Source organism: Neodiprion lecontei, chromosome 7 (genome assembly GCF_021901455.1).
Source record: "Neodiprion lecontei isolate iyNeoLeco1 chromosome 7, iyNeoLeco1.1, whole genome shotgun sequence".
Lineage (NCBI taxonomy): Eukaryota > Metazoa > Arthropoda > Insecta > Hymenoptera > Diprionidae > Neodiprion > Neodiprion lecontei.
In genome coordinates this window covers 5,276,762-5,303,967 of record NC_060266.1, presented here as the reverse complement: position 1 = coordinate 5,303,967, position 27,206 = coordinate 5,276,762, and the positions used below count along the sequence as shown (strand labels likewise).

General features: G+C 38.0%; 3 protein-coding genes across 6 annotated transcripts; 1 reads left to right on the top strand and 2 right to left on the bottom strand.

The window, feature by feature from the left end:
• The first annotated feature begins 560 nt into the window (after positions 1-560).
• LOC107222502 (galectin-9) lies at positions 561-7,884 on the top strand. Of its 2 annotated transcripts, none has more exons than XM_046744789.1 (6): positions 561-766; positions 2,475-2,961; positions 3,763-4,031; positions 4,130-4,364; positions 5,123-5,451; positions 5,739-6,028. In XM_046744789.1, the coding sequence occupies exons 1-6, from the start codon at positions 740-742 to the stop codon at positions 5,742-5,744; spliced, it is 1,353 nt and encodes a 450-aa protein (XP_046600745.1). In that variant the 5' UTR covers positions 561-739; the 3' UTR covers positions 5,745-6,028. The 2 variants fall into 2 exon arrangements, with proteins under 2 accessions (XP_046600745.1, XP_015517381.2); XM_015661895.2 differs by lacking the exon at positions 5,739-6,028 and adding an exon at positions 6,242-7,884 and having other exon boundaries at positions 572-766.
• Positions 5,450-14,450, bottom strand: LOC107222503 (integrin alpha-PS5). Of its 2 annotated transcripts, XM_046744788.1 has the most exons (11): positions 13,886-14,450; positions 12,352-12,682; positions 11,900-12,183; positions 11,385-11,838; positions 10,623-10,762; positions 9,913-10,374; positions 9,486-9,649; positions 8,804-9,315; positions 8,261-8,556; positions 7,895-7,960; positions 5,450-5,668 (listed from the first exon to the last, which is right to left on the bottom strand). In XM_046744788.1, the coding sequence occupies exons 1-10, from the start codon at positions 14,282-14,284 to the stop codon at positions 7,916-7,918; spliced, it is 3,087 nt and encodes a 1,028-aa protein (XP_046600744.1). In that variant the 5' UTR covers positions 14,285-14,450; the 3' UTR covers positions 5,450-5,668; positions 7,895-7,915. The 2 variants fall into 2 exon arrangements, with proteins under 2 accessions (XP_046600744.1, XP_015517382.2); XM_015661896.2 differs by lacking the exon at positions 5,450-5,668 and having other exon boundaries at positions 7,467-7,960.
• A 108-nt stretch (positions 14,451-14,558) lies between these two features.
• On the bottom strand, positions 14,559-25,786 carry LOC107222499 (integrin alpha-9-like). Of its 2 annotated transcripts, XM_046744786.1 has the most exons (11): positions 25,357-25,786; positions 23,131-23,497; positions 22,486-22,796; positions 21,240-21,717; positions 20,597-20,751; positions 19,886-20,359; positions 19,416-19,579; positions 18,042-18,559; positions 16,801-17,087; positions 15,909-15,975; positions 14,559-14,977 (listed from the first exon to the last, which is right to left on the bottom strand). In XM_046744786.1, exons 1-11 carry the CDS (start codon positions 25,744-25,746, stop codon positions 14,919-14,921), a joined length of 3,270 nt encoding a protein of 1,089 aa, XP_046600742.1. In that variant the 5' UTR covers positions 25,747-25,786; the 3' UTR covers positions 14,559-14,918. The 2 variants fall into 2 exon arrangements, with proteins under 2 accessions (XP_046600742.1, XP_046600743.1); XM_046744787.1 differs by lacking the exons at positions 14,559-14,977; positions 15,909-15,975 and having other exon boundaries at positions 16,891-17,038.
• Positions 25,787-27,206: the final 1,420 nt, after the last annotated feature.

The following is a 27,206-nucleotide window of genomic DNA, read 5'->3' as shown; positions in this document are numbered from 1 at the left end:
TATTTCTCTTGCACTGCTGAGTTCGTGACTAGCTCTGCATCTGTCCTAGGGAGTTTTTGGCGCCGTCAGCTAATTTCGGAACGCACCCTTTAATTAGTACTACTGAGTACTACCCTTAGAGCATAAACTACTGGTGGTAGTTTCGGGTGAAAGTGTAGTGGAGGAGTGAGAGAAACAGATATATACATATATCGGAAAATGAATTGTTCTTCTACATGGCTATAATGAGATTTTCAGGAATTTGCGAAGGAACTCGTAATTTATTCTTAGAATTTCTCAAAAATTTCACCAGTCTAGAATAATCTTTTCTTATTTAATTCCACATGAATTTCTATGCACATATTATCATTAGACAATCCATTGAATTGAAAAATGATGAGCATATATGAATTTTGTCAGAAAAATGGTCTTATAGCTATAGATCTTAATCTTGAGCACGTTTATGCGTCACTTTCAGAGGACGCACGGTGGTTTGAGATTTCATCATGGCCCGGCCTCTTGACCAATGCCCGTTTATCGTAGACTAGCCTTTAACTTTTACGCGTCGACGCTGTAAATATATACGACAGTCAGCAAGCTGTCATTATAGAGTATACGTCACCACTGTAAATAGAAGTGCGGAGCGCCTCTGAGGAATACTGAGGTAGGAATTCCTCGGAGCTAGTTCCAGGTCTTCATATCCGCACGGAACAAAAAAATTTGTGTTCAATTCAAGCCGTATTCATTGCCCGATATTAACATGGCCTCGTCTCCAGTTTTAAACCCCGTGAGTATACAATATAGACAATAAACAGTTACAAATCACTTCCCTTTAACTGCAGCATTATGCCACTGCATGCGCAAAAAGTCGCGGAATATAAATTGGATTTTAATACTCTGGATAGTAGATAGCTAATTTCTAAAAATATGATTATATATCGCTGTACTTGATAAATCGTTACTGTTACATAATTTTCCAATTGCATTTCGCAAAGTTAACACAAAATTCATCGTGTATTTCTATCTTGAAACCGAATCAGTTTTGAATGTAATTGGGTCACATTCCATTTCCAAACGAGTTGTTGACGCAGAATATTATCGATGCTCTTAAAAAGTAATTATGTGATGAAATCAAGAATACTAATCCGAATGCATTTCATAGTTGACAAACAAATGTAGATAGCAACTATTTATTGCTTGGAATAAGAAAATGTTATAGTTTTCGCGGAAAAAAACAAGCGAGCGTCAAACGATAAATCGATACAATAATGCGTTTACTAAAAAGATTCGACTATAATTTTCGAACTGACCAGCGGACGATTATTAGACCCAGGTCCCGTAACTATTGTCATTATACAACTATTGTGATTGGTTGAAATTGCGCCCAGAATGCCCTGAAGGCCTTTTAAGCTACCTCGGAAATTCTGATTGTACCATAATTGACTGTAACTTTACACAACCATCCTTGTTTATGGGAATGCTCGGAAATCTTTCGTATGCTCGACCTTGAACAATTCAATGACTGAACGCGGGTTTACGTAACTTGTATCACGATTTGTGAACTATTTGCGAAATATATGTTTTCACTGTTGATTAAGAAAAATTATTACAACGATGTTTAAGATACCCCATCTTAAATAGTATATCATACATGATTTATTGCAGATTATACATGAATTTTTAATGGGTGTAAACATTTATAAATAAATATTCTACATCTGAGCTGTGACTTTTTGTTACTTTCCGTTTGTAGTATGTGAACATTTTTGACCTTCCGCAAGCAATAAAAATTTCAACGCCTTTGATGAAGAAACACATGTCATTGCAAATTTTCAGGTTTTATGTTTTAACGATCTGATTATTTACAAAGTTATCACGATACTCAGCATCTTTTGAAATGGTGCAAACGCTGTATACTCAAAATATGTTACTTAGAGAAATGAGATTGGAATTCGTAACATGAACACACTTATAAAATATAATTGTTATCAGTGGTAATATTTTCATGAAAAATACAAGATAAATATACTATCGTGAGTCAAAAATATGACATGGTTTTTGTGAATAAAAAAATTTACATTTCAAAAACAAAGATGTAAATGATTCAAAACGAATGAAGAGATATTACATTTATTATAGTTTATGAGGACAAATTTTTTATTTTCCTCTATCTAGTAAATTCAAATGACAAAGTGATGAATTATAGCATCTTTGTAAAATTTGGTTCAAAAGATTATCTTTGATGATAAAAATCCAATGTATTTTTACTCTATTCTCGGCTGACTCATAGACAGCTAGAAAGGCCTGATGTTAAAAATAAAATGATACAGAGACCTTAATTAAGTAAGCACCCTGAATTCGTCCAGAACACAAAATCGTCTATCTTTATACTCTGTCAGATACACATGAATTCCACACTCTTTCCAATCAGCTGAAAGCACTCGACAAACGCTTTATGATCTCACAATCAAAAACAAAATTTGATACTTTTGTAGGATATTCCCTATGTTGGCGAGGTAGAGGGTGGACTCTTTCCTGGCAAAATGGTCAAAGTCCAGGGAAAAATACCGCCGCAAGCAGTTCGATTTGCAATAAATTACCAGCTGGGGCCGAACATAAACCCCCGAGATGATATAGCTATTCATGTATCGCCTCGATTCCCAGAGGGTTTTGTTACCAGAAATCATATAGAGTCGATGAGCTGGGGCAGGGAAGAAAATGAAGGTCCCCTTTGGCTAGTACCGGGTGAAGAATTCGAGATAATTATATTATGCGAGCAGCCTTGCTACAAGATCGCTATCAACGGCAGGCACTTCACGGAGTTTGCCCATCGTCTACCCTATAAAAAAGTAACTCACTTGGTCATCGACGGTGATGTCGAAGTCGCTTCCATCAGATACGAGAGCGGCACTCCAGCCGCACCACAGTCGCCAAGTGCACCAATTGTGCCAGATGTTCCCGCTGCTGATTTTGGACCACCAGGTACATATACTGTTCTTTACCTTGTATCTGATCGATCTGCTCATTGTTATGGAAAAGAGAATATGAAAAATTACTAGGATTGCCATGAAAGTGTGACTTTCGATTTCCTTTTCTCTCTCGCGCTTGTTATAAAGCATCTTACAAAGCATTGGGTAAGCATTATCTCTTTGTCGCGGTCACACTGATCTTTTCTCTAGAAGAGGAACCCAGTTATTCCAAAAACATTATCGTCGAGCTGTCAACTGCCATTGATTATATGAACACATTAGGACCTGTTAAACAAATATTATATCATGACTATTTGTACTGTTGAGACCCTCTTTCGATTTTCAGACGATGCTTTCTCAAACAGAGTTCTCATCGCTGAACAAAAACCTAATGTAAATTTGACGATCAATCACTTTTTGGTCGTTCGAACAATACGCTTCTTTAACCTGTTAACAGCTGGGAAATATCAGTTCAAATCGATCTTTCATTAAGCGTGAAATTTATAACAAATTCAATGTATTTCTTATTTCGAGTCCCCAAGTTAACTGCTGGCCGATATATTGACCTGCGTCGCCATTAACAGGTTAATAGACTCAATCTGTACAATGCATGTGATTTTAAATATGTGTGTTTAAATGAAATCACAATATTGATCAATTATACTTGAAAGACTGTTTGCAACAAACATACTTGAAAGCGATACTGAAACAACTGTTGCAGGTGTCTAATATTAATCACATTCTTGACGATGTGATCTATCAAGAAACATGGATACTGCGAGTATTTTTATTCTAAGAAATGATTCACTCTTAGGTCCAGGAGGCCTGTATCCAACCTTGAAAAATCAGGACCCTATGGGACCTCAGGGAGGTGGCTACCAGCCTCCAGGTAATTACGGGTCACATCCAGATGCCTACGGTGGACCCGGCGGATACAATCCACCAAGGGCTTACGGTTATCAGCCGGGCTACGAGAAGCCTGAAGAAGAAGCTGCATTTGGAGGATGTATGGACAAAGTGGGCCTTGCTCTTGGTGGACTTGTTGCAGCTGGTGGCGTTGCGGCAGCTATGCATGCCATGAATGTGAGTTTGAATCTGCGAATCGGGGACAGATACAGTTGAAATTGTCGATTAATTTTCCCAAAGCATGTGTTTCATTCCACTAACATTATATGATTCAGAAAAAAAAGGAACAGGAGCAAGATCATGAGAAATCAGATGCGTCCAAAACGCAATCAGAAAGAGAAGGGGGTTTTGGCGGTTTTGATATGGCCTCAATTGGCTCCGCTTTGGCAAGCACGCTGGCTTCTGGTGGTTTACAAGGTGACAACAGATCTTATCCCGGGAGTGGCTATCCGCCTCATGATTCCAATAGCGGTGGCGGTGGCGTGTTGGGATCCATCTTAGGAGCACTTGGTACGTATAGATAATTTTTACAGGCAAATGCCTGAATGGATTGTACGAATTGTATTTTTATACAAAATGTAGACTCGCATGTAATTCTTCGCAAAACTGATAGTTGAATTAAATATATCATAATTCCTTGGCAAGAATGGTATTCAAAAACGTTTCATAAATCTAGTTTCATTGAAAATATTCTTTCGTAGGAATATCCAAATTCTTTCAGCTGCACTGTAAAAAACATTATTTTCTAATTTGTCTCAAAAGTCCACCTCACATCTCCATAACGTGATACCGTGAGAAAATACGCAGAATCGGGAGGCATTTGAATTTTTCAGAATTCTGGTACAACTTATGAGTTTTTTTTTACTAAGTAAATTAGTTGTATTTTCTCATTGATATAACTTGACTTGGTTAGAAACAGTTAAAAAGACAAAAATTTAAATCTAATTGTTCTCAGAAATTCATTTAATTTTTACATTTTAACTAGATTTAGTCTAAAATAATCGGAAACTTGAAAACTGAGAATTGTTCAAATTTTCAATAGAAAACGAAATCTCTCAAAGATATTCGAGTTCTTTCTGGAAGCTCTGAGAATTTCTTCAAATACCAGTTCACGCATCATGGGCGTAATTCAATAGAAATAATATAGAATTTTTCTCTGAACACTGAATATATGGCATATTTTAAAGAAACTTGTAAAAGTTTTTTCACCACGGTTCTCGTACATTACTCTTCTCAGTCGTCTCTGTAATTTCATATTGAAAATCCAGGCAGTGGAGGTGGTGGCGGCGGTGGTGGATATCAGCCGTCGTATGCACCACAGCAATCTGGAGGAGGCGACGCGCTCGGTGGAGCCTTGAGTTCAATCCTGGGTGGCGTTCTTGGAGGCGGAGGAGCAGGACGAAACCAGCAACCGAGTTACCAGCCTGGTTATCAGCCTGGATACCAGCCATCCGGGGGATACAATTATCAGCAATCAGGTGGATACCCTTCTAACCAAGGTTCTGATGGTTCTAATCTTTTATCGGGAATCGGTTCCGCCATTGGATCATCGCTCTTCAACTCCGCTCTAGACGGACTAAGCAAGCATGGCAAGGACGTAAGTAGTAAAGCAACAAGAAACTAAAAACTGAACTAATTAATCTATATGATATGTTTACTGTATAATTATTGCAGTGTTGTACATTGTCCGGATTGTTGTATCTCAGATAAATTTCCGTTTATATTTATTATCATATAGAGATGACGTGGATTAAGTATATCTTTCATCTTCATCTAGATAAATCTGCCCATTCTCATGTTATCATTTCGATTATCTGAATGAAAATTTTTTTTATAGATATAACAATTATACTCATTTATTTACTTTGCATTGAATATTTATAGGCTTAAAGAATTGTGTTTATATTGCCAAACTGTGCAATGGCAACGAATCAAGATTGTCAATTTTAGTAAGTAGCTTTTAAACGAACAGTCAAAACTATAAAAGTGGAATTAATTTGTACGAATGATTGTATAACTATTGCGAGGGAAATATGTAACAATATCTCACTTTCATTGCAGTGGTTTTACTAATGTTTTTAAGAATGTATAACATGCGCATGAGGTATCGTATTTCATAGTCAGATACAGCAAAAATCTATATGCATAATCACAGAGAACATAATTTAATAAAATTTACTAGATTGAAGTATATTTCATTAACATTAATAAGATGTTGAAAAGGGTTGAATAAACAGACGATCTTTTGAAGCAAGCCTTTTAATGTGAGACAGAAAGTTACTTCTAGTGGTTCCATGAATTAGGCCTGCTTGAAGAGATCATGACGCTGTTGGCAAGGGAATGGCACAAGTACCTTTAGCTTAAAATTGACATTTATGTACTTGCAGAAGCCTCAAGGATACAACAACCAGCCGCAGGGGCCAGTCAACTACGGAATGCAAAATGATTCTCCCAGCCCTCGACCCGCCTCAGGTCCGGCAGGTCCCCCTTCGTCTGGCGGAGGTAGCAAGCTTACGGCTGCAGAAATTTCTCGTGGACTTGGTCTTGGCGACGACGAGGACTAATAAGTACATTCTTGATGGTACAATGAAAAGTGTCCACACGTCTATATTTCCATTTCTTATACAACAAGATACTGATATTATGCTACTACGTTAATTGAAACCTCGATACTCCTGGCTAGTAGAAGCGAATGATCGTAGGCAGGATGTCAATATGCACATAGTGGAGTGAATAATTTTATGTGTATACGCTAAGTTCTCAGTGTTCAGAATTTCGTCGAAGGTGGTATCATACCGAAATTAAAATTTCAGAACAAGAGCGTCATTTTCGAGTCTTCTGCATAATGTTGTGCAAAAATTGTCTGTTAATAATACAATATGATATGAATAATAATAAAATATACGTCTGTGAGGTTTACCTCGACCACAAATCTCTTCACAGCGAGTAGTCGGTACATTAATACCTTGCGAAAGGTCAAAGGTAATTTATTAAAATACATTGGAATTTCTGTGGAAACTAGTTTTAGTATATTTGCTAGGAATCCATGTGGAAATTATTACTACGGCAAAAATTTTTCTACTTATATAAGATACATTTTCAGTGTGCAAGCATACATACAAAGAATATCGGAGATTGAGGATAAATTATCATTATTATGGAACACTTTTCACTATACCTAAAAGATCAAGTAAGTTGGGTAAGAATCAGATATTCGGAGTGTGAACAAGGCCTTGAAAAAATTATAATATGATATTAAAAGTATCTGTAACGCATAGAATCTCTGCTTGGATTAGGTGCATAAATTCTATAAAATTAATTACCGTGTACGAATAATAGCACAAATTATATGCATGTAATAAACTTATTATAGCTGTTACACGCTCGTTGAAACAGGCAGGGCAGGTCCCCCGACCTTTTACATGTGAGAAACGTTGAAATTTTATAGGTATTGATCGTGACATACACGTATATTATACATATACTATCCCAATGCCGAATCACTCGAAAATATTACCACTGTTGGCTATCAAATTGTTGAGGTATTCCATATTTCCACGTAAGTTTGAAATGAATTTTAATCGTTGAAACAGATGTTTTTTTCATGAAATGAGCTTTCAATTCAATTCTGCATTTTCGCAATTTATCGGTATCAATGTTACAGATTTTATAATATATAATATATAAGTGTTTTAAATCGAACTATTCGTATAAACGGAGAACGAAAAATACCGTTGACAAGTTTACAAGATCTGATAACGTATTCTCAGAATTGTTTACATGGGTTTATGATTAAATTACTTTTAATAATGTGTTTGTTAGTTATTCACAGTACCACCTCCGGCAACAAAGCTCTCGTTATTTTGTACAAATTGTTTAATTTTTATATAATGCTAATATTAGTCTATTAAGCGAAACGTTTGCCTTACAAATTTCGATACGTGAAATATTTTGTAAACGCACAATTTGCATCACGTACATCGTGTTGTATACACGTACGGAAATCAAATAAACAATGGAATGTACGAAATACTGCTTACCTGTTACTTAATGGCGGACGATTATTCCGTTGCATTATTGGCTTGACCAGCAGTTCCAGTAGACTCCTGGAATCCAAAGCAAACGATTCGGTTGTTCAAACAGCCAAAAATATGAGTTGCAGAATTTCAGAGACAAATTTAGAATTATCTAAGAGATGGACACGTATGTCAACGGGATTGACAATGCCTCCCGATTCTGGTTCTTTAGTGAAGGATGAAAACACAACTATTTTTGTTGCTGCAACAATGTTCAGCACTGACTGGCAGTCTTACAACGGTATGGAAATCGGAGAAAAATATGGTAGCGGTTGTAACAGCGTACATAAAAACCAAAAATGATTTTGAACGACCGTAACAGTGACTTACATCGGTTTGTTGCTGCAGTAGAGCTTGAAGTTCCAGCTTCTTGCTTCTCTTGAAGAAGCCGAATTTCAGTAGTCCAAGTGTAATCAAGATCAAAAGTAACAGAGCCAAAAATACAGCCAAGACTAAGATCCATATGGCTATACGATGTTCAATTTGGGTTCCAGTCAATACTGTGCCAATCATCATTGCGTCGGATGCGTTGTTCACAGTTTGGCGGTCAATGACATTGAGTGACGAAATCACGATACTGCCATTCGTTACGAAGAATATTATATCTTTCGCTTGGATGACTTTGGCTGAAATTTCAACATTACAGAGATCACACGAAACTCTCGCGATTCACTTCTAAACGAGCAATTTGATTGGCTCGCTTGAATTTCGTGGTAACCGAGTTTTGTTACAATTATTAAAAATATTTTCATAATTTATGGAAACGATTCTGATCAAGATACATTAATCGTGTACTATTTACAAGTCTGATTGTATTACAACTAGAGAGAAACTTCATTCCCAACAGAGGTTTATCGTATATTATAAACTTACGCGGAAACTTCGCCAGCATCAACTCGAACGCGAAAGTAACTTCGGCTACCGATTGCGTGCTTTGGAAAGGCGCCACCTCGCAGTTTATCGTCCTCCATTTGAACGAAGGATTCGTGGAATTGACGTATATCGTCCTGTTGTCGGGATAACTGCTGAACACTTTGCCCTCGATGACTGAAAACTTCGTGTTCGTCGAAGGCGAGTCTTCGTCCAGCCACTCGGTCATCGTCGTTGCGTCGATCCTGGCTGACGGTTCTGTACCTTCGTTTTCGGTCGCATTCTCACAGATCAGTTGATTCCCGTCCAGTTTACTACGTATTTCGCTGATTCTGACTACTTCGATTTCCTCGTCGGCTTCGATCCAATGCGTTGGAACAGAGACGCCGAGCACGACTTTCGAAATCGGTGTCCGTCCGTAGTTCATCACCAGATACGTGTGTTCAAACGATTTGTTCGGTAAATTCTCTATTTGGTCTGTCCGAGCAAATCCGATCGTGTCCATTGTACTTTTTCTGCAAACAACAAAAAACACGTAGGTTCCTTTGGCGCTCGGGAATTCCGAAATAGTAAGCGGACGATATCGGAAAATTAAGGAATCCGGGATGCCGAGGTGCTACAAATTCGAGTCATTTCTGTGACACGAGTATTCAGTCCGAGAGCAGTTTACAACGTCACTTCTTACCGCGAAATGCCGACATCAGTTTCCACTCGACACGCGATCGAATGATGAGTTTTGCTGGTTCCCTCCGAAATATCGTCGCTCTCAGTTGTTGCTTTCGCCGTGAAATCAAGTTTTTCCGTATCCCATGGAATTGTTGACACATCCAAGTATATACTTATATTTTGCTGCAAATAATTCAACACTCACGTAAATCGCGTCACGATAGACGCACGTTACACGATTACCGTTATATAGTTTTACCTGAAAAATTTATCGATACAAGAATAATCTCCGATACTGACGATGGACTTTCTGAATTATCCGATGCGAGAGAATTTAGCTCATATTATTATTTACCGCATACTTCACTTTCAGTAGATATATTTCGTGGGAAAATTCAAGCATCGTGTCAGCAGCATCGGAAACTCGGGATTGCGAAGTTACTCACCGCTTTGTCGGTTTCCAAGGGATTTGCAATTTGACATGTAATTTCCGTGTAATTGCCCGTCGCCGTTCCATCGGTACATCCGACACTGTCGACGACGGTTAATGAAATCGGAACACGGATCATCGCCTTCGTGTGATACGCCGGCTCCCCGGCATTTTTCACACTGATATTCAACGTCAAGCCTGGCGAAGAATCGATTACAAACTCGTCGACGGTTTCCAGAACAATTTTTAACTTCGATCGGCAAGTGTGACTGTCACTGCCGCACTTGGCTGCCAATGTTACGTCGTGCTCGGCTCGGACTGTCGACCAAAGAGGATCGATTACGACGCAATCGTGACAGAAAAGATCCTTGCCAGTTATCTTGTCCTTGCCAATCCGCAGGATTCCGCCGGTAGGACTTTCATTAAAAGTCTGGGTTACGGAGAGTTTGATCGCCTGACGAATATTGTCATTCTTCGTCTGAAAGTTCAATTGAAAAAATTATATCGGCATCAGGGTTCGTCATGGAACTGTCTTAATTAACGGAAAGTCGACACACTTCCGTGAAAAAAAATATGTCCATTACGTGGCCTTCACCAGGATGATACATAATTTTCTCCAAATCGAATCTCATATTCGATTTTCACGTTTGAATGGGATTAAAAAATATTTTTCCTTCTTCTACTATAATCTACGAATAATAAATTCGTGATATCGAAACTACTCACCACATTGATTAGAAAATTCTCACAGTTTGGCTTTGATTTTTGAAGCGTATGAACAAAAATATGTCTTTGTTTATTTTCCTTGGCAATCACAACTTTTGCTCTGTTGTATACTTCGTCAACCGTTAATTCGTTTTCCACACCTGCGGATGGAAAGTAAAGTGGACTCGTCAAATTATTGGCTTTTGGTGACCTGCGTCATAGGCTTAGAAGCCCGAGCAACCACCGGCAATATTCAGAATCGTGACTACAACGTGTTATATGTTTCGAAGTATTGAATGATTTTTACGGCTGGTTTTTGACTTGGTACTTTCATCGCTCGTGTAAAGTAACGAATAGTTTTAAAAATCTGATACACGAAAAGTAGACGAGTGATCCAATACCATAGAGTTTTTAGATTTTCATCCAGACGCGACTTATCAGTGTCTCGATTTACGACAAATAACGTAACGTTGAACCGTGCAAGGTAGAAAACTCGCGACAATTTTCGCAGAATAGTCAAGAAACATTACCGAAACCACGGTCGAAGGTACTTACGAATGGATTCTCAGAAAATGTCGAATAATGTCAATTTTTGTCAACTGTCGCGACATGACGGAATATAGAATATTGTAACCGTTTCTTTCGATACTGTGCCGTCAATGCTTATCAAACGAATCACGTATCGAGTAGATCCATTGGTATGAATATTACTTGGCTCCGTGCACGCTGCACTTTGGGAATGCGTTTCGAATCGAATAGCGAGCAAGTTTACTTCATACTCACTCAGTTCTTTTTCTACGTGAACTCCTTTGTAAGAAGAACAGACTGTTATCGTAAAGACGAAGGGATCCGATTGAAGCGTTATTTGTCGCGTGTCGCTCTTCAGGGTAACTTTCGTAGTAACGACGCGTTTCGATCGGATCAAAGCTACGTGCCCTGACAAATAAGCGCCAACCGCGATGTCGGCGTATCCGTTGTGGTCGACGTCCCTTGGTTCGGAAATCGAAATCCCGAAACCTTTGGTGCTTTCGGGGGCCGGGATCTTTTGACTGTGTCCGTTCGACAATCCACGCCTGCTTCCGCGGTATACGAATACGCTCCCACTTCCGGCGTACGGAGCACCGACGGCGACGTCCGCGTATCCGTCGAAGTCGACGTCTCCGAGGCAGGTGATCGTCGATCCGAATCTTCCGCGCGGCGTCCTTCCTTCCAGACGACTTGCGACCGCGAACGTTTTCTGCGAAAATTCAATCGGACAATTCGACCATCGACCACCGCGTAAATACCATTCGACTCACATCTCGACTCCCCGCCAGAACGTAAACTCTTCCCTCGTCCACGTCTTTGGTCCAGTGAGGCGCGCCGACGAGCAGCTCGTCTCTTCCGTCACCGTTGACGTCGCAAGACGCCAAAGCGTATCCGTAATATTCCCCAGCCTGCTCTCCCGATCCCAAGCTGGATATAGTACCGTTCCTAAAATTACTTTCAAACACAGAGCCACGAAGTTTCGCAGTCCTTGGTGCCCCGGTCACAGTAATGCGTTCAAATGTGTTAAAATAGTATCCCGATGTTATAGCGTATCCTGCAATTTGAAATGAGATTGTTGTTTCGCAATACTGCATATCTCCTAAACGAATAATTAACCATTCACAGACATTCCATCCCACCGGAACAATACATTATACATCTCGATCCTAACTCACAATTAGATCATCGACGATTCTGTATTCTGCAATCGTTTCATACATACCGGCATACGCGGAGTTCTCTAGCGGAGTGAATGGCAGCAAGTTGGATCTTTGATTTCCATCAAACGTCCATTGAATCTCCGTCAGTGCTCCGCGTCCCCAACGTTGTACCGGACCACCGATCACGGCGTTTCTCAACGAATCATCGGGAATGTGAATAGAAGCCCCGAGTCCATTCGAGTTATACCATTCGCGATTCCCGCTGATACCTATCGTAGTCTTATCCTGATTCGAATTATTTTCTTTCGCTGCACGCTTGTAACAAACGCCTGTCATCGGGATGGGTTGATTGGTTTCAGAATGAAGTACATCCAGCCACTTTGGTCCACATACCTGCAATGTCAAGCAGTCGAGTTTCAAATGCGTTTACACATCGGTAATGAAACATTTTTCTTCTTTTCGACGCAGTGATAACGCAGACGCAGTTTTTCTTTTAATCCTTGTATAGATATATTGTGGTTGCTGTCATGCCTCGCCTCATATCCTGCAGTTCTGACCGCAACTCAGACAAACCAATGTTAATGTACAGAGTCAGATGGCATACGAGTGGCATAACACACGATAAAAATTGCGAGATATAATCATTATTATGGCTTTTAACGCGAGTAATGCCTTCCAGTTATCAAAAGACGTAAAAGTCGACGTTAGCAGCCAAGCCCAGATGAATAAGTATCGGAATTCAGAAAAACTTAGTACTGGCCGTTGTCTTGAGTTTGCTTTTTATACGAAATTCATAGCGAAGATGTCCCGGGGTCATTTTGACCCCGCTGTGGAGCGTAATTACGGTTAAATTTATTTTTAGGATAGGAGCAACTATACAATTTATATTCCACGAGATGTTCGATTAACCAGATGACTGATTCTAATCGTAAGCAATAAGAGACATCGAAATTAAGGACGAAAATACCGAGATCGAAATGAAATTGCGTTCGTTCAATTTTCACAAGAAATTTCGTTCTGGATATCACAGGTTTCGGGATTTAAAAAGGTTCAATCTAATTCTCAAGAATTCCAAGTTCGATCCCAAGATATTTTGGAAATTGAAGAGATTCAATGTAATCATAATGATTTCAATATTGGGTTATAAGAAATGTCACTGCAATATTTCGGAAGGTGTGAGCAGGTTTTGTAAAACCATCAAAAAAGATTTTATCGACTTCAATTGAATTCGCCACGTAGCGAGCACCGCATTCCGATTTCTTATCACTGTTAAAAAATTCTTCACGGAACTTTCTACGCTGCGTTGGAAGTTTCACTCGTAAACGAAACAGTGAAATTACGATACGTTTACTGTTTGTTCGAATTACAAATAAAGGAAATTGGCTAAACAATGTAGTAAATTAAAATTACATTCTCGAATTTCACTTATATGTCTGATTAAATAATTAAACAAATGTTGTAAAGTACATTGAATTGAATTCGCAAATTTCCAACCTGACTTAGTAATTCGACAATTCTTTTCCACACTAAAGTCAGAATCATTTTTAATAATAATACGTCCGACGATGAAAGAAAAAATATTTCGGATCAACGTACCAGAACGTTTGCATCTGACCGCTTTTCCGTCATAATTGATCCACCGAGCCAAGAACCGTCTCCAGGTTTAATCGAACTGTGTTCGAAGCTCCATTCCGTGCATGGTTTGCCAATTTCGCACTTGAACACAGTTCCTGGTTCTCTGGCGTTCGGGTATCTCGACGAATTGGCTCTTGGCGCTCCAATAAAAATCCACGATCCATTCAAGTCCTTGTTCCCCGAACTCCAGAGTGCCAAAGAATACCCAAAATAGCTCGATCGACGCTGATTCGATCGGGCCGCGTCCTCGTAGAGAATTAAATTCTCGCTGTCGAAACTAAAAGTCGCGACGCGCTTCGGCGCAACGGCAAAAATAACGATGGCTACGTAAAAAGTATAACATCGTCCCAAGTAAAACATCCTTCACTGTTACGGATTTAAAGTCGAATGTGATGCCGACTGATGTAGAAGCTGAAATCTTGTAGATAAAAACTTGAATCAGCTCAACGAGTCGCATTCTTGTATCGCAATATGTGGTTTGTGGTAAAGGAATAAGAAGTATTACAGTCTGTTCATGTTGGGAACTTGCCTCATTTTATTTTGGTGGAGTTGCACGGCTTATCCGGACTCTAGTCTCCGTTAGGGAAGGAAGGATGTTATTATTGTTACTAACTGGTGCACACAGGAACCATAATTATACTTCAACCAGGTTTTATTCGATATAGTTTTCGGTACAAATGATGGCTTAGCGCTCGAAGGTCTTATGTGTTCGGACTCTTGGCTGGTACTGACTAAGGTGCCAAGAGGACACAGGCAGCATCACACTTGACCAAAAAAATGTAGCTCTGGGGGGGGGGGCACTTTTTTCTTTTTTGAGGTGGAAAAATTTCACAATGAATAATAATAATGATAATCATAGTAATAATAATAATATCTTGTAATCTGAATTAAAAAATTTTTACCATTTCTTTTCATATTCTTCCGACGCACCAAGAATTCGGACCGACAACTTTTTATTATCTAATCCGCGACGAAACCAGGGAATCCCCTTTCTTTAAGGGATAATACCGGTGTAAGAATCTAAGAAATTGCCTTCTTCTTTTTTTGTCTCTTCTGGATGAAATAAAAGGTAAAAAGATGATAATATTCAAGGAAGTTATTAGGCATATATTTAAGTATACAATACGATAGATTTTTCTTAATAAATATTCAAACATGGCGACGCTGGTGCAAATTTAGATCGGAGGAAAAAAAAAATAAAAGAAAAACACTTAATTTACGTATTGATAGATAGTGAAATATGTGGGTGATTTTCTATAAGCTAGTTTGAACATTGTTTATTAACAAACAAGTAATCTTTATCTGCTTAAAAATTTGAACATTTTCATTCAAATACTCGCCAATTATATGAAAATCAATATTTTCAAAATCCCTTACGTATTTTTGTAGCTGTTAATATTTGGTTCGAGTGGTTTTTTTTTCTTTCCAGCTTCAAATTTGCACCAAATACACCGCGTGCCGCGGAATTCAACGCGTCTCGCAATAATGGCTCTGGTGTGGCCATTTTTTAATATTTGTTGATAGCAATTTTTTCTATTATACAATTGTTATACTACTTCTTGAAAGTAACTTCACTGCTTACACATATTATTAATTATGATAGAAAGTTTTCCTTGCATGATCTTTTACCTTTTTTATACTGTTTTTTCATACAAATAAGTGACTTAAATCCCTAGACACGATAAATAAACGATCAACGGATTAACCAGAGATTTCATTCGATGGTATTACCGATTGGTCGATCAATCAACAGTTTAAATTAACCGGTTGCGGATCGTTGAACTTTTAGACTAGCTCATCGATTCGATAAGGAATTTTTTTTATGAAACAGAACTTTTACTTGTTAGTTTCTCTATTCTGCTAAATCACAAAACCATTCTGAGCTGAATACCAATAGTCGATTAGTTTTATAATTGTAATAAATAATGAGACTTTAAACTAGCATAATTGTATAAGATACTCAAAGTTGATTATAATTAATTACTTATGTAATACGGCTGGTCCAAAGCTTCTGTTGACGATGTAGTTTCTAAAACAAGTTTGGGACACGCCTGAAAATAATGGTTTTTGAAATTTTTAGTTATCGTTCATGATGACGGCGGTGGGTGTTTCTAGAAAGATGAAAATTCCATCCAGCCAAAGTGAATTTTGGTGCGAAAGCCACAGAATTACCTAATTCTTTATAATAAAATCTTTAGAGCTTGGAAAACGATATCTGAGCATTTGTATTGCAAAATCAAGCTACCCCAACTAGATAATGACCTTATTCATATGTTTAAGGTAGGAACGTGAATATTCGGTAAGAATTGGTGCAACCAACCAATTTCACGCTGAGAGAAATTTTTATTTCCGGTCACCACTCATTCCTCAACTACTTTCATTATTTACCATGATCGAAAAATATAGTTCAAGGTACAAAATGAAAATTAGTTTTCTGGCTGTTACCAGAAAGTTTAGTATCCGTTACTATTCCTTCTCGTCACGATCACTGTTACTATATTTTTTTTTAACTGTTGCGAAAATTTAATGCTTGTGCAAGAATAAATTGACGTTAAAGCCTTATTTAACTAAAAAAGTAGAGTAAACCTCACAAACTGATTTTGCGTTGCAATTACCGAAAAAGGATCGACAATAGCGCAAAATGTTTACGCGTACCTCGTTTTTCGTAATTCCAACAATATTCAAACAGTTTTTTTAACGATACCTGTTTTACTCACTTTTTCCAGTTATAATAACAAATGAAATTTCTCAGTGCATGCCTCTAAGTTAGATAATCTTGTGGAAATTGACGTTCGCGAACATTTGGACGTGTTAACTATTATGTATGTATACATACGCATCTAAAGGCAGAATTGGAAATAATACTTAATACTTACGCCATTCTGTTGCTTCAAAGCTTCGAGTTCTACCTTTTTAGTTCTCGTGAAAAAACCCAACTTCACGAGTGCAAGGACAATTAATAACAGAAGTAGTAGTCCCACAGAACTCGACGTTACTATAACCCACATAGCTACATGTTGATCTTGCGGTGATCCAACGAACTGTGTGCCAACCATCATCGAAACCGGATTCATATTGGCAATCAACTGAGTCTGTGGCGTTAGAATTTTCGTACTGGCATTTGTAACAAACAATATAATATCCTTTATTCCGATTATGTCAGCTGAAAACGAAAACGAGTATTTCCTGAGGCTTCATAGCATAGGAATAAACTGTTGGAAAAGTGGATGAATTTTGTGGAATTTTTGTGTCGGCAGCCGATTATTCAATTCCATCAGGGTTTCTTTTCCTCGAAAATATGTAGATAAAGCTTTGATAACATTTTTTTTTTATGTAATATTCAATCTGTAGAAAGGATCGTTATTGGCAGTAAGGTCAACCATCTTACTAACAAGATATTTCACGGTGCTGACGATATTTCAAAAACGGCTTAACGAATTGTCTTTAAATTTAGAGACAGTATTTTGGAATAGTTTACGTTCCTTGCTACGATCCTACTTTATTTTGCTCACGATATTTTTCATGTTTACTGAATAACAATATCAGCAGTTTTGTACGGAAAACCGAATTTCAACTTCAAAAGGTCGACGTTTTCATAAGACAAAAATTAAAAAGACAAAATAAGCAAAAATTGAATCGTGGCAAAGAGGATATTCTGTTTAGAAATACTATCTCCAAATTTCGATTCAATCAGTTCAACTGTTTTCGAAGTAACATATCACTTAGTAAAATGGATGACGTTAATGTCAATAACAATGCTGCCGACTAATTGGTTGTGATAGAAAAAAATGTCGGTGACGGTTCATCTGCATACCGTTGAAGAGAACATATGCAAACTCCGATTGAACTGAACAATTGGTTGTCGACTTTTTCAGTTACGTTATAATTCACTAAAAATTAATCACACATCGATAATCAGGGATAAATGCAATCGTCGATTCAAATACCGACAAAGGGTGCGATCCGAAATTATATGGTAGCGCTAAAATTCCCTAGGACAGAGGCAGAGCTACCCACGAACTCGGTAGCGCATGAGAGATAAAAGACGGTTGACAGCACTGGGAGCTAATATCGGATCGCAGCCTTCGTCGTTGGATAAAATACCGAGTTGACTTACGTTTAATGTTAGAGAAAAGCATCTCGAGGACGAGATCGAGTGCGGCTGTGGTCCGTTTCAATTCCAATGGTCCGAACTTGAAACTGACGGTTGTGCATTTGAACGCCGGATTGGTACAATTCATGTAGAGGGTTCTATTCTCTGCAGAAGCCGCGAGTACTTTTCCGTTAAAATTTATGAAATGGTTTTTTGTTTTCGAAGAATCCTCATTGGGAAGCCAGTTGCTCATCGTGGTCGCATCGCTGCTCAAGGGCTCATTCGTATCTTGTCGTAGGATTTTGCTGTCGATATCCTCCCCCGGCTTTGAAATTCCGCCCATCATTTCATTCAGTCTGACAATTTCGACCTCTTTGTCGCCACTGGCGATCCAGTGCGTTGGAATAGAAACGCTGAGCAGCGCTAGACTTATCGGAGTAATCTCGTCGTTCCTCAATCCGAAGGTGTGTCGGAACCTTATATTCGGCAACTCTTCCGCAGGTCCGCTCAACGTGTAAGGATACAAAGCCTCTTCTGCCGCCCTAACGAATTGCAAAAGTATAAGAAACAGCCTTGTCAGCGATGATTCAGAAATTTGGATACAGGACATTCTGTGTCAATTCAACTCGGGTCTTACCCTCATCCTCTTGGATTTGATCCGCGATTTTTTATATTGTTGTTCCAACTCTAAAAAGCATTTCTAATTTTTTCAAATATTCTCAACCCATTCTGACGCCCCCAGACCTTTTCAAATGATGATATTTTGACAGTGATTGCGACGTATTTGAAAATGATGAAAATGATTACATAATTTCTGTAGCCAACCAAAATAAAAGTAGGCAGGCTGTTTTGCCTGTAATTTTTTATCTATTTTTTAACCAATTAATATTTTAATTTTTTTTTCTTGCATTTTTAGGGTTCCATATATCTTTCCTAATATAACGGTTATCTTGAAATTCTTATTGAAATTCGAAAAAAAAAAATCTACCTTTGAAATCATTTTTCTTCGCTTATTTCTATATGTCATTTTTGAACATTGATTGAAATTTCGTCATAGTTGTTGTGTCAGGAAAGATGTGTTGAACGTTGAAAATTCTAAAAAAAAAAAAAAAAAAAAAATAAAAAAAAAAAATTAATGAACAATTACTCTTTTGCCTGGCCATTTTAATTTTGATTGGAAAATTTTTGATTTTGGTTACAGAATTGACGTAATTTTTATCATAATTTTCAAAAATGTCGCAATAACTGTAAAAACATCATCGTTTGAAGAGCTCCGGAGAAATCAGGGGTGTTGCCAGAATCTGAAAAAAATCTCGAATGGTTTTTAGAGATGAAACAACAGACCCTAGTCGAATTGAGGTGGAATGCCCTCTATACCCATAGGAAGCAATCGCTTACCCTGCTATTCCGATGGCTGCTTGCACTACATATCTAATCGACAGATCAGCGATGTAGTTTCCCGACCCTGTATCGTTGCTGGACGTTACCGCTGTTGCGTTCAGGGTTATCATGTCGAAATCGGTTCGCAGCGTAGATGCGTTCAAGTATACTTTCATAGATTCCTGGAAATTTTATACATCCAGAGTTGACATAATGAGATAAATGAGATGAGAGCATTCAAATGCAGAGCCATTATTGTCAGGTAGGAAATCAAGCAGTGTTCGGATAAGTTTCCCTCGTGAGAGAAATGCGACATCTAACGGCGATTAGAGAATAATATTTTCATTCTTACTCGTAAATTTTCGTAATTTCACACGGAGAATTTCCACGAGATGGTACGAAAAATGATTTTTTCCTTTTTCAAATTCTAGATATCGGTTTCCCGGCATTGAAAGTACGCGCACCGGAAGTTAGACTAAATTACTCACCGTTTCATTCTGATCCAGAAAATTGGAGATGATAAAAGTAACCGTGCGAATTTCACCAACAGTTTCTACCTCGTCGTATATCAATGATGCGGAATTATGAAGTTCAATGTAACTTGGCATAGAGATTTTAACCTTGGTGTAAAATGCCATTTGGCCGTCGTTTCTGACGGTTACGTCCAATTCAATAAATTCTGAGGAACCAATCACGTAAGGTTTTCCATCGCTCCAAGTGGTCGTCATATTGATCGACAAAATTGATAAACATTCGATCGTGTCGTTGCATTCCAGTGCAAATGCTACTTCCAAGTGATCCTCAGGTGGTGGTCGAAGCTCGTTCAATACAGCGCAAGATTTACAGAAATTGTCACTATCCTTAGAAATACCATTCACCTTCAACAGCCCAGTCTTACTTCCATGTTTTGGCAAATTCTGTCTCACCGAGAATTTCAACGGATCGGGGAATCGCTCCACTAGCTTCAATAAATTTATACATGCAGATTTAAGTGAGTTTGTAAATATTATACCTACAACTTATTTATGCAACATTGAATTAATTGTTACTGCGGTTAAAAAAAATTCTCCCGATTATTGTCGCCCTATTACTGAAATTATACAAACGCAATTACATAAATTGAAGCATTGATAAGCCAAACGGCAAGCTGTACCGTGTCGTCGAGTTAAAAATCAGTCGACGAAATTGTTTATACTCACTTTTTTTATTTTTACTGTATAATTGTGGCACCATTCCTGTGCGGCGTTCAGGGTAGTATTAAATGTGTATACTGTTTTGCTTAGGTCGTCGATTTCTTTGTCAAAAAATATTGCTCTTTGACCCTCATCATCGATTTTTAATTCCGTAGTCACGACTACGGAAAAAAATTTATAATAATAATAATAATAATAATAATAATTATTGAAAATAGGGTGGTTTTGAGAATCGAAAAGTTATATAGGGTGTTCACGAATTTATGGTACTATCAAAAGCGGGTCAAAGCTGGAAGTGAGCGAGCAAGAAGTTACGCAAAGTTTACATACCAAGGGACGTGCGATTAATCGATTCTCATTAGTCGATTGCTCATTCGACCGATTAATCGATTAATTAGCCCTTTCAATCAGTCGCTTCTCCGATAAATCGATTATTCAGATTAAAATTAGTTGTTCTATCGATCAATCGATTACTCAACTTCCAATCAATTGTTTATCAATGAATCGTTGGAATAATCAAATAATCGCACGACCCTACACGTATTGAGAATCAAGTTTGACGATTTCTCGCGAGATTTCAAAGCTCTATAAAGCGTCGAGAGATTGACATTTGAAAATAATTGGTGCCATGAAAAAGTGTAATACTCACTAATATTTGGGGGTGCATTTACACCTTCATAGACGGAACATACTTTCAATGAAAGGAACCCAGCGTTTCGTCTGAGACCGGAGTTACTTGTCAGATTGCTGGACAACTTAACATTCAGGTTTACAACGCTGTTAGATCGAACCAACATCACGTGACCAGACAAATAAGCTCCGATCGCAATGTCGACGTATCCGTTATCGTCGATGTCAACTGCCTCCGAGATCGAAAAACCAAACCCTTTGGTGTTCTCAGGACCGGAGATTCTACGCCTGTTATCCAAGTCAAGACCGTTTTTGCTACCATAATATATATCAACGGCTCCATTCCCATCGTACGGAGCACCAACAGCGACATCTGCAAAGCCGTCATAATTTATGTCTCCAAGACAAGTAATAGCGGCGCCAAATCTTCCTCCAGAAATTTTCCCAGCGATGTGCTCCAATTTTTTGAATCCGCAACTCTTGATCTTTTTATAGCACTGAAAATTTAACCAATTTATCTATATTCTCTTTTTGTTCGTATAATTATATGTTTGCGGTTAGGTATTACTCTTACAGCATATACTACCGGAGTTAGCTTCTCATGTACAGAAAGTAAGGCAGAAGAATGAGAGAGAGAGAGAAAGAGAGAGGTATATGCCCGTTAAAAGCTGTCTCTCTCGCTCTACATTTAATTGGTCAATACGTTTCCTTCCAGCCAAGCAAATGCAGAGTGAGAGAGACGGAGTATCCCGAGTTTACCGGGAAAATCTCTTGAAACTTGAAAATCAACCGCGCATGCGCGAGTTTTATCGGCTCTTCGTTGCAGGCTGGCCATCCCGAGTTTTCAGCTGTCAAACTGTTTCTGGCGGCGATGTAGTTGATACGAATTTTCGAGATTAGAACAACAAATAATTGAGGTAGTGACTCGGAAAGGTTTGGGAAGCATTTGTTATTGGGTCGGAAAGTTGATTCTTCAAAGAACGGTCGGAATTCAATGCTTATGCTCTTTGAAAATTCAAACGTACACATTTTGCGTACGTTGGCCCGCCTGCATCGCAGACAAAAATATCGCCGCGGGAAGATTTCGCCGACGAATGAATTTGAATTATTTAGCGCATGCGCGGTTGATTTTCAATTTTCAAGAGATTTTCCCGGTATATCTCCTCTCTCATCACTTCGGCTGCAGTTTTTGCGAGGTTAACGGTATGGTTAGCTACCTCCAGTAGTATATGCTTTAAGGTACTACTGTCTTCCTTAACGCTTACCCTTCCGTAACCTTGTCTGTATATGTAGATTCGTCCGAGTTCTTCTATATTTTTCGACCAGTGTGGAGCGCCCACCAATATATCATGTTTACTGTCACCATCAATATCGCAAGAAGCCAACGTGGCACCAAAATGTTCGCCAATTTGCTCCCCATTTAGATTCAAAAGACTCTTTACTGCCTCACTTTCGCCAGTGTTCGAGGGAAATTGGAATAGACGGACCTCGCCAAGCAATTTATTGCCTCTTGGTCCGCCACGTACGTCAATATGCTCGGCATCATCAAAATATATACCCGATGTTACCGCATATCCTAAACATTTGATAAATTGTATGTGATGTAAAATTTTCAATCAATGCGGAAATGTAAAGTATATATGTATAGTATAGCGATGAGAAAGTCTTTAACTATAGATGTATTTGCATGCGGTAATTATTTTTCACATAAAGTATTGCTGATGTTGAGGAAAAACATTTTTTCATATGCCAACAATAACTTGATCGATTTTTTTTTCTTTCACACGAAAAAAATTTGTATTACAAGAGTGAGTTACTTCAAGTGAAACGAATATCAATTTGATGCAGAAATGGTGTACTAGATTGTATCACCGATGCATTGTGATTCGATATTTAGTCAGATAACGAACCAAATTGATCGGAATTGCTCCCGAGGTCGTCGACAGCGTTTAGAACAATGAAGCTGGATTCGTAGTAGTCCTCCTCAATTATCGATATTCCATGCGAATTCCATACCCCCGGACAACCCGAGACAAGTTTATGCCGCGACTCATCTTGAGTGACATGTAAGGAGAAACCACATTGTCCCAGTACGTGAAGAGGATAATCCTGATTTCCGATTCTATGATAATCCCTGGGGGGCTCTAATAGATTGATATTCTTCCCTCGTGGTTCGTTCTTATTTACATCTTCGACAGATGCCTTATAACACTTGCCGTACATAGGCACTATCGTTTTGTTTGGAGCTAAATAATCCATCCACCGTGGGGCACATACCTGAACGCAAATTGTCAATAATTACGGAATGAAAAAGGAATAATTATTCGTGTCATTGATAGTTGTTTCATTTCGTTTCATCGAGTTTCAAATCACTACCGCGCAAATTAAGTTAAGTTTTGCATATCCGTTTCATCGATGTTTCCATTACATCGATAGTCGTTTCATTTCGTTACATCGAGTTTCAAAGCACTCCCGTGCTGAAAAAATTTTCACCAACTTCGCTAAAGAAGTTTTCACTTCAACAACCGAAAATATTTTTTTTTCGTGAACTAACAATACCTACATAAATTGAAATTCAAGAATGTCATTTCTTTCATTATTCTTGTGTGAGAGAAAAATTTTCTTGAATACTAATTATTATAATGTGCACCGCTTTGCACGTAAAAATTTTGCTTATAGTTAATTTCACTCGGTCGGTAAAGACTGACTGTAAAGCACCCTCCTAAGGAATTCCACAAGATGAAGAAGCATTAAACAAAAGCAATTGAAACACAATTATTTCCCTCTTGTTTGAAAACTTTAAACATTTTGTGTTATATGCTCTCCTCGGTCAGTCAAAACGCTTAGCAATATAGCGGTTGCTTAATCATTTCCTCGATTTCATGCAGCCAAAGATAAAGTAAGTAACAACGGCACCCTTTTTAGCACCTCACTCAACCTCTATGGCGTATCTACAATATCATTTTTCTCCTAAGTCATAGACCAGAATCTTTTCCACGCCTGGCGGTAATCTATACAACTTAAACGTTAGTCAGAACAAAACCAAGATCTGAATTTCACAATTATTCCTGCTATACTGCTACTTCATATAAACTATGTAGAATTGAGCGGTGCACAGCTTTGCGGTAGACCGAACAAAATCTGATAACACTTGGTAGCGCTGAACTTCAAGCAAATGCGTTCCAATTCTATTACGTTCGTGTATTTCTTAATCCGATATAAAGGTAACGAATTCGCAATAGTAAACAGGATTAAAATTTCCTGATCATTAATTTTCTCATCCATTCTAATTCTATATTTTCCGAACTGAATCACAATTATCTCTTACTCTAGGTTTTATTTTATTTTCACCCGATCATGCTCAAATATTGCGTGCAGATGGTTCATAAGTCGAATCGAGTCCAAATTCTATATAATTATTCGAGATAGAAAATAAAATGTTACCACTTGTTAATTAGTTAGAAAAAATGTCATAACGATATTTTTTCATCACGATACTAGAATGTCGACAAAGATATGGATGTACAAGCTTACGCAGAAATTTGGAGGAAATCTTTCACTACGGTATAAATATGCGTAACATACATGGAATTTAACAATTCAACACTATTTTCGACCATCGATAAATGGCAATAAATGGCGACACATTTTGTTAATATTTCCTTACATGTATGTCTATACGGCTGATAAGGACAATTTCGGTTTTTGTGTTGAAAATATTTATTTGAATATTCGTTTGTGGTTTTTCTTTTCCTTTTGAAAATAAAACTTCTTCAGCAGGGGAGTGATTTGAAACTCGATAAAACGAAATGAAACTACTATCGATGAAACGAATAATTTTTGCACTCCTGATACTGCATTCTCCTCATTCTCTCGCAGTTTAGTTTCTGAAGGTTTCGCTTCTACCACGTGTGAACTGCACACATGTTTTTTTATTTTATTTTTTTAAATTACCTTACATGGATTTTGCTCGCTCGAATAATGAAACAGTAAAAAAAAGTTTCAGACATCAGATTTGCAAGGGTTCAGTCATTTGCTGTTTGTCCAAAAATTGAGTCGGTAATTAATACAGAATCCGGTAAGAATTGAATAAAAAAGATAATAAAACTGCGGATGGCAATGAAAGACCAACATACCCAAAGCTTTGGAGGGTTCGAATTTTGTACGATCATTGTGCCACCCAGCCAAGATCCGTTTTGACGCTGCTGGATTTTTTCTAGATGCTTGTCTATAGGCCATTCCGTGCATTTTTGACCAATCGGACATCTGAATACAGTTCCTGTCTCGGTGGTTCCTTCGTAGAGCGATGAATTGGCTCTGGGTGCTCCGATAAAAATCCACGCTTTGGAATCTTCGTTCCAAAGAGCTACTGAATACCCGAAATAGTTCTCCCGGGAATTTTCAGTAACAGGAGTTGGGTCCTCGTACAATATTGCGTTATCCACGTCAAACTGATGGGCCGCAATGCGCGCCAGAACGTTTACCAAAATACAACCGAAACAGTAAAAGTTCCCCAAGGTATTCATCGTGTATTGACGCAGGTCAAACACTGACTGAGAAATCGTATGAAATATTGTATCCCGCGACTTTTTTATGCTGCCACAGCCATTGAATGAGAATTCCTTCACCGAAGGTAAAAAAAAAAAACCACAGGAAGAGGTGACATCCTGGTATTGCGGTTCATTTACAAATATGGAAATGCGTACTGGATGATTCCACACTGTACCATATTTACAACCATTGCCATATATTGTACATTTATCCAACTTTAAATTTCCGTAAATTACTTTTTTTTAAAACGACTGCTGAAGATTCGGAAACGTGCGCAAAAATTTGTAAGACGATTCTTACGTATCTTGGTCTCCTATAACTTCGTATTCGTATGACGTTCGCTGTTTTTGAACATTATTAAAATTTTAAGAATGGAAAAAAATTTATCTAAGACAAATCGAAAGGCCTGAACGAAAGGCCCTGCAGTCCTTTAACTGAAAAGATTTTCATTTTTCCAATTAACTCTGCAGAAATGGCAAAGCAATGGAACACATTTTACAAACAATTTTAAAACGGTGGGTTACCACTACTTTTCATTATAAAATTTCCAGACTTTTCCAGATTTTCAAGTCATACAATTCACGTTTTCCGGGTAGGAAATAGTAAATAAAATATTATACCTCGGTTTCAAAGAGTTACGTTTAGTTATATACAGTTATAATTAAGTACTTAAGTACCTTCACAAGAAAAGAAACGTGCTTGTATTGGTGTGTACATGCGGCGGCAATTGGCGGGAAAAATATTTTGATAAACGTGAAAAATTTGTGTGAACAAAAAGAAGAATCTTGACGAGATTTACAACTTTGGCGGAGGGATGTTTCGTCGAGAAACATATATCTGTAGAGATATTCGACAAAAACGCTTCACAAATCGTAAAAACAGAGTTTAAAATCAGGACATTTTTTTTGACGTTTCCAAGAAATAAGAGTACGGATTTTGCGATACTTTCATTATTTCTACACTCAATAATTCAAAAACTTTCGAATATTATGTTATGTTTACTGCAGTTTTCGATGTTTCACAGAGTATAAAAGGTTACCTGCAAGAATATAAATTATCAATCCTGTATAACATTTCCATCACCATATGAATAAACAGGTGTTCTCCTTAAATAAAACAGGCTCAGCGTAAAGAGATATCTGAAAAGGTTGGATATTAAATTATGCAATGCACTTCATCACCACACACATTTAAGTATTACTGAATTTACAAAACTTCAGCCGACATAAACTCCGAACGGGAATCTTCACGTGAACTTCAACAAAATATTGGAACATATTAATTTTTTTCAGAATAATTATCATATTTCTCAACTTTTTGATTATCCACGTAATTCCCTGTCTTTTCCCGGATTCCAAAAAACGCGGTAAATCTGGGACGGCTTCACGAGCCGAAAAACATATCGCTCGTAATGTTTCAATTACTAAAAAAAAGT

Excerpts from the sequence above, each read along its gene's own strand:
- LOC107222503 (XM_046744788.1), bottom strand. The coding sequence starts at position 14,284 with ATGTTTTACTTGGGACGATGTTATACTTTTTACGTAGCCATCGTTATT. Across the intron at positions 9,650-9,912 it reads CCTTGGAAACCGACAAAGCG|CAAAATATAAGTATATACTT; the intron begins GTGAGTAACTTC and ends AATTATTTGCAG. Across the intron at positions 8,557-8,803 it reads GATGCTGGCGAAGTTTCCGC|CCAAAGTCATCCAAGCGAAA; the intron begins GTAAGTTTATAA and ends TTGAAATTTCAG.
- LOC107222502 (XM_015661895.2), top strand. The coding sequence starts at position 740 with ATGGCCTCGTCTCCAGTTTTAAACCCC. Across the intron at positions 2,962-3,762 it reads TGCTGATTTTGGACCACCAG|GTCCAGGAGGCCTGTATCCA; the intron begins GTACATATACTG and ends ATTCACTCTTAG. Across the intron at positions 5,452-6,241 it reads TAAGCAAGCATGGCAAGGAC|AAGCCTCAAGGATACAACAA; the intron begins GTAAGTAGTAAA and ends ATGTACTTGCAG.
- LOC107222499 (XM_046744786.1), bottom strand. The coding sequence starts at position 25,746 with ATGAATACCTTGGGGAACTTTTACTGTTTCGGTTGTATTTTGGTAAAC. Across the intron at positions 21,718-22,485 it reads ACAGACAAGGTTACGGAAGG|TGCTATAAAAAGATCAAGAG; the intron begins GTAAGCGTTAAG and ends TTAAATTTTCAG. Across the intron at positions 15,976-16,800 it reads CTTTGAAGCAACAGAATGGC|GCGTGTCCCAAACTTGTTTT; the intron begins GTAAGTATTAAG and ends CATTATTTTCAG.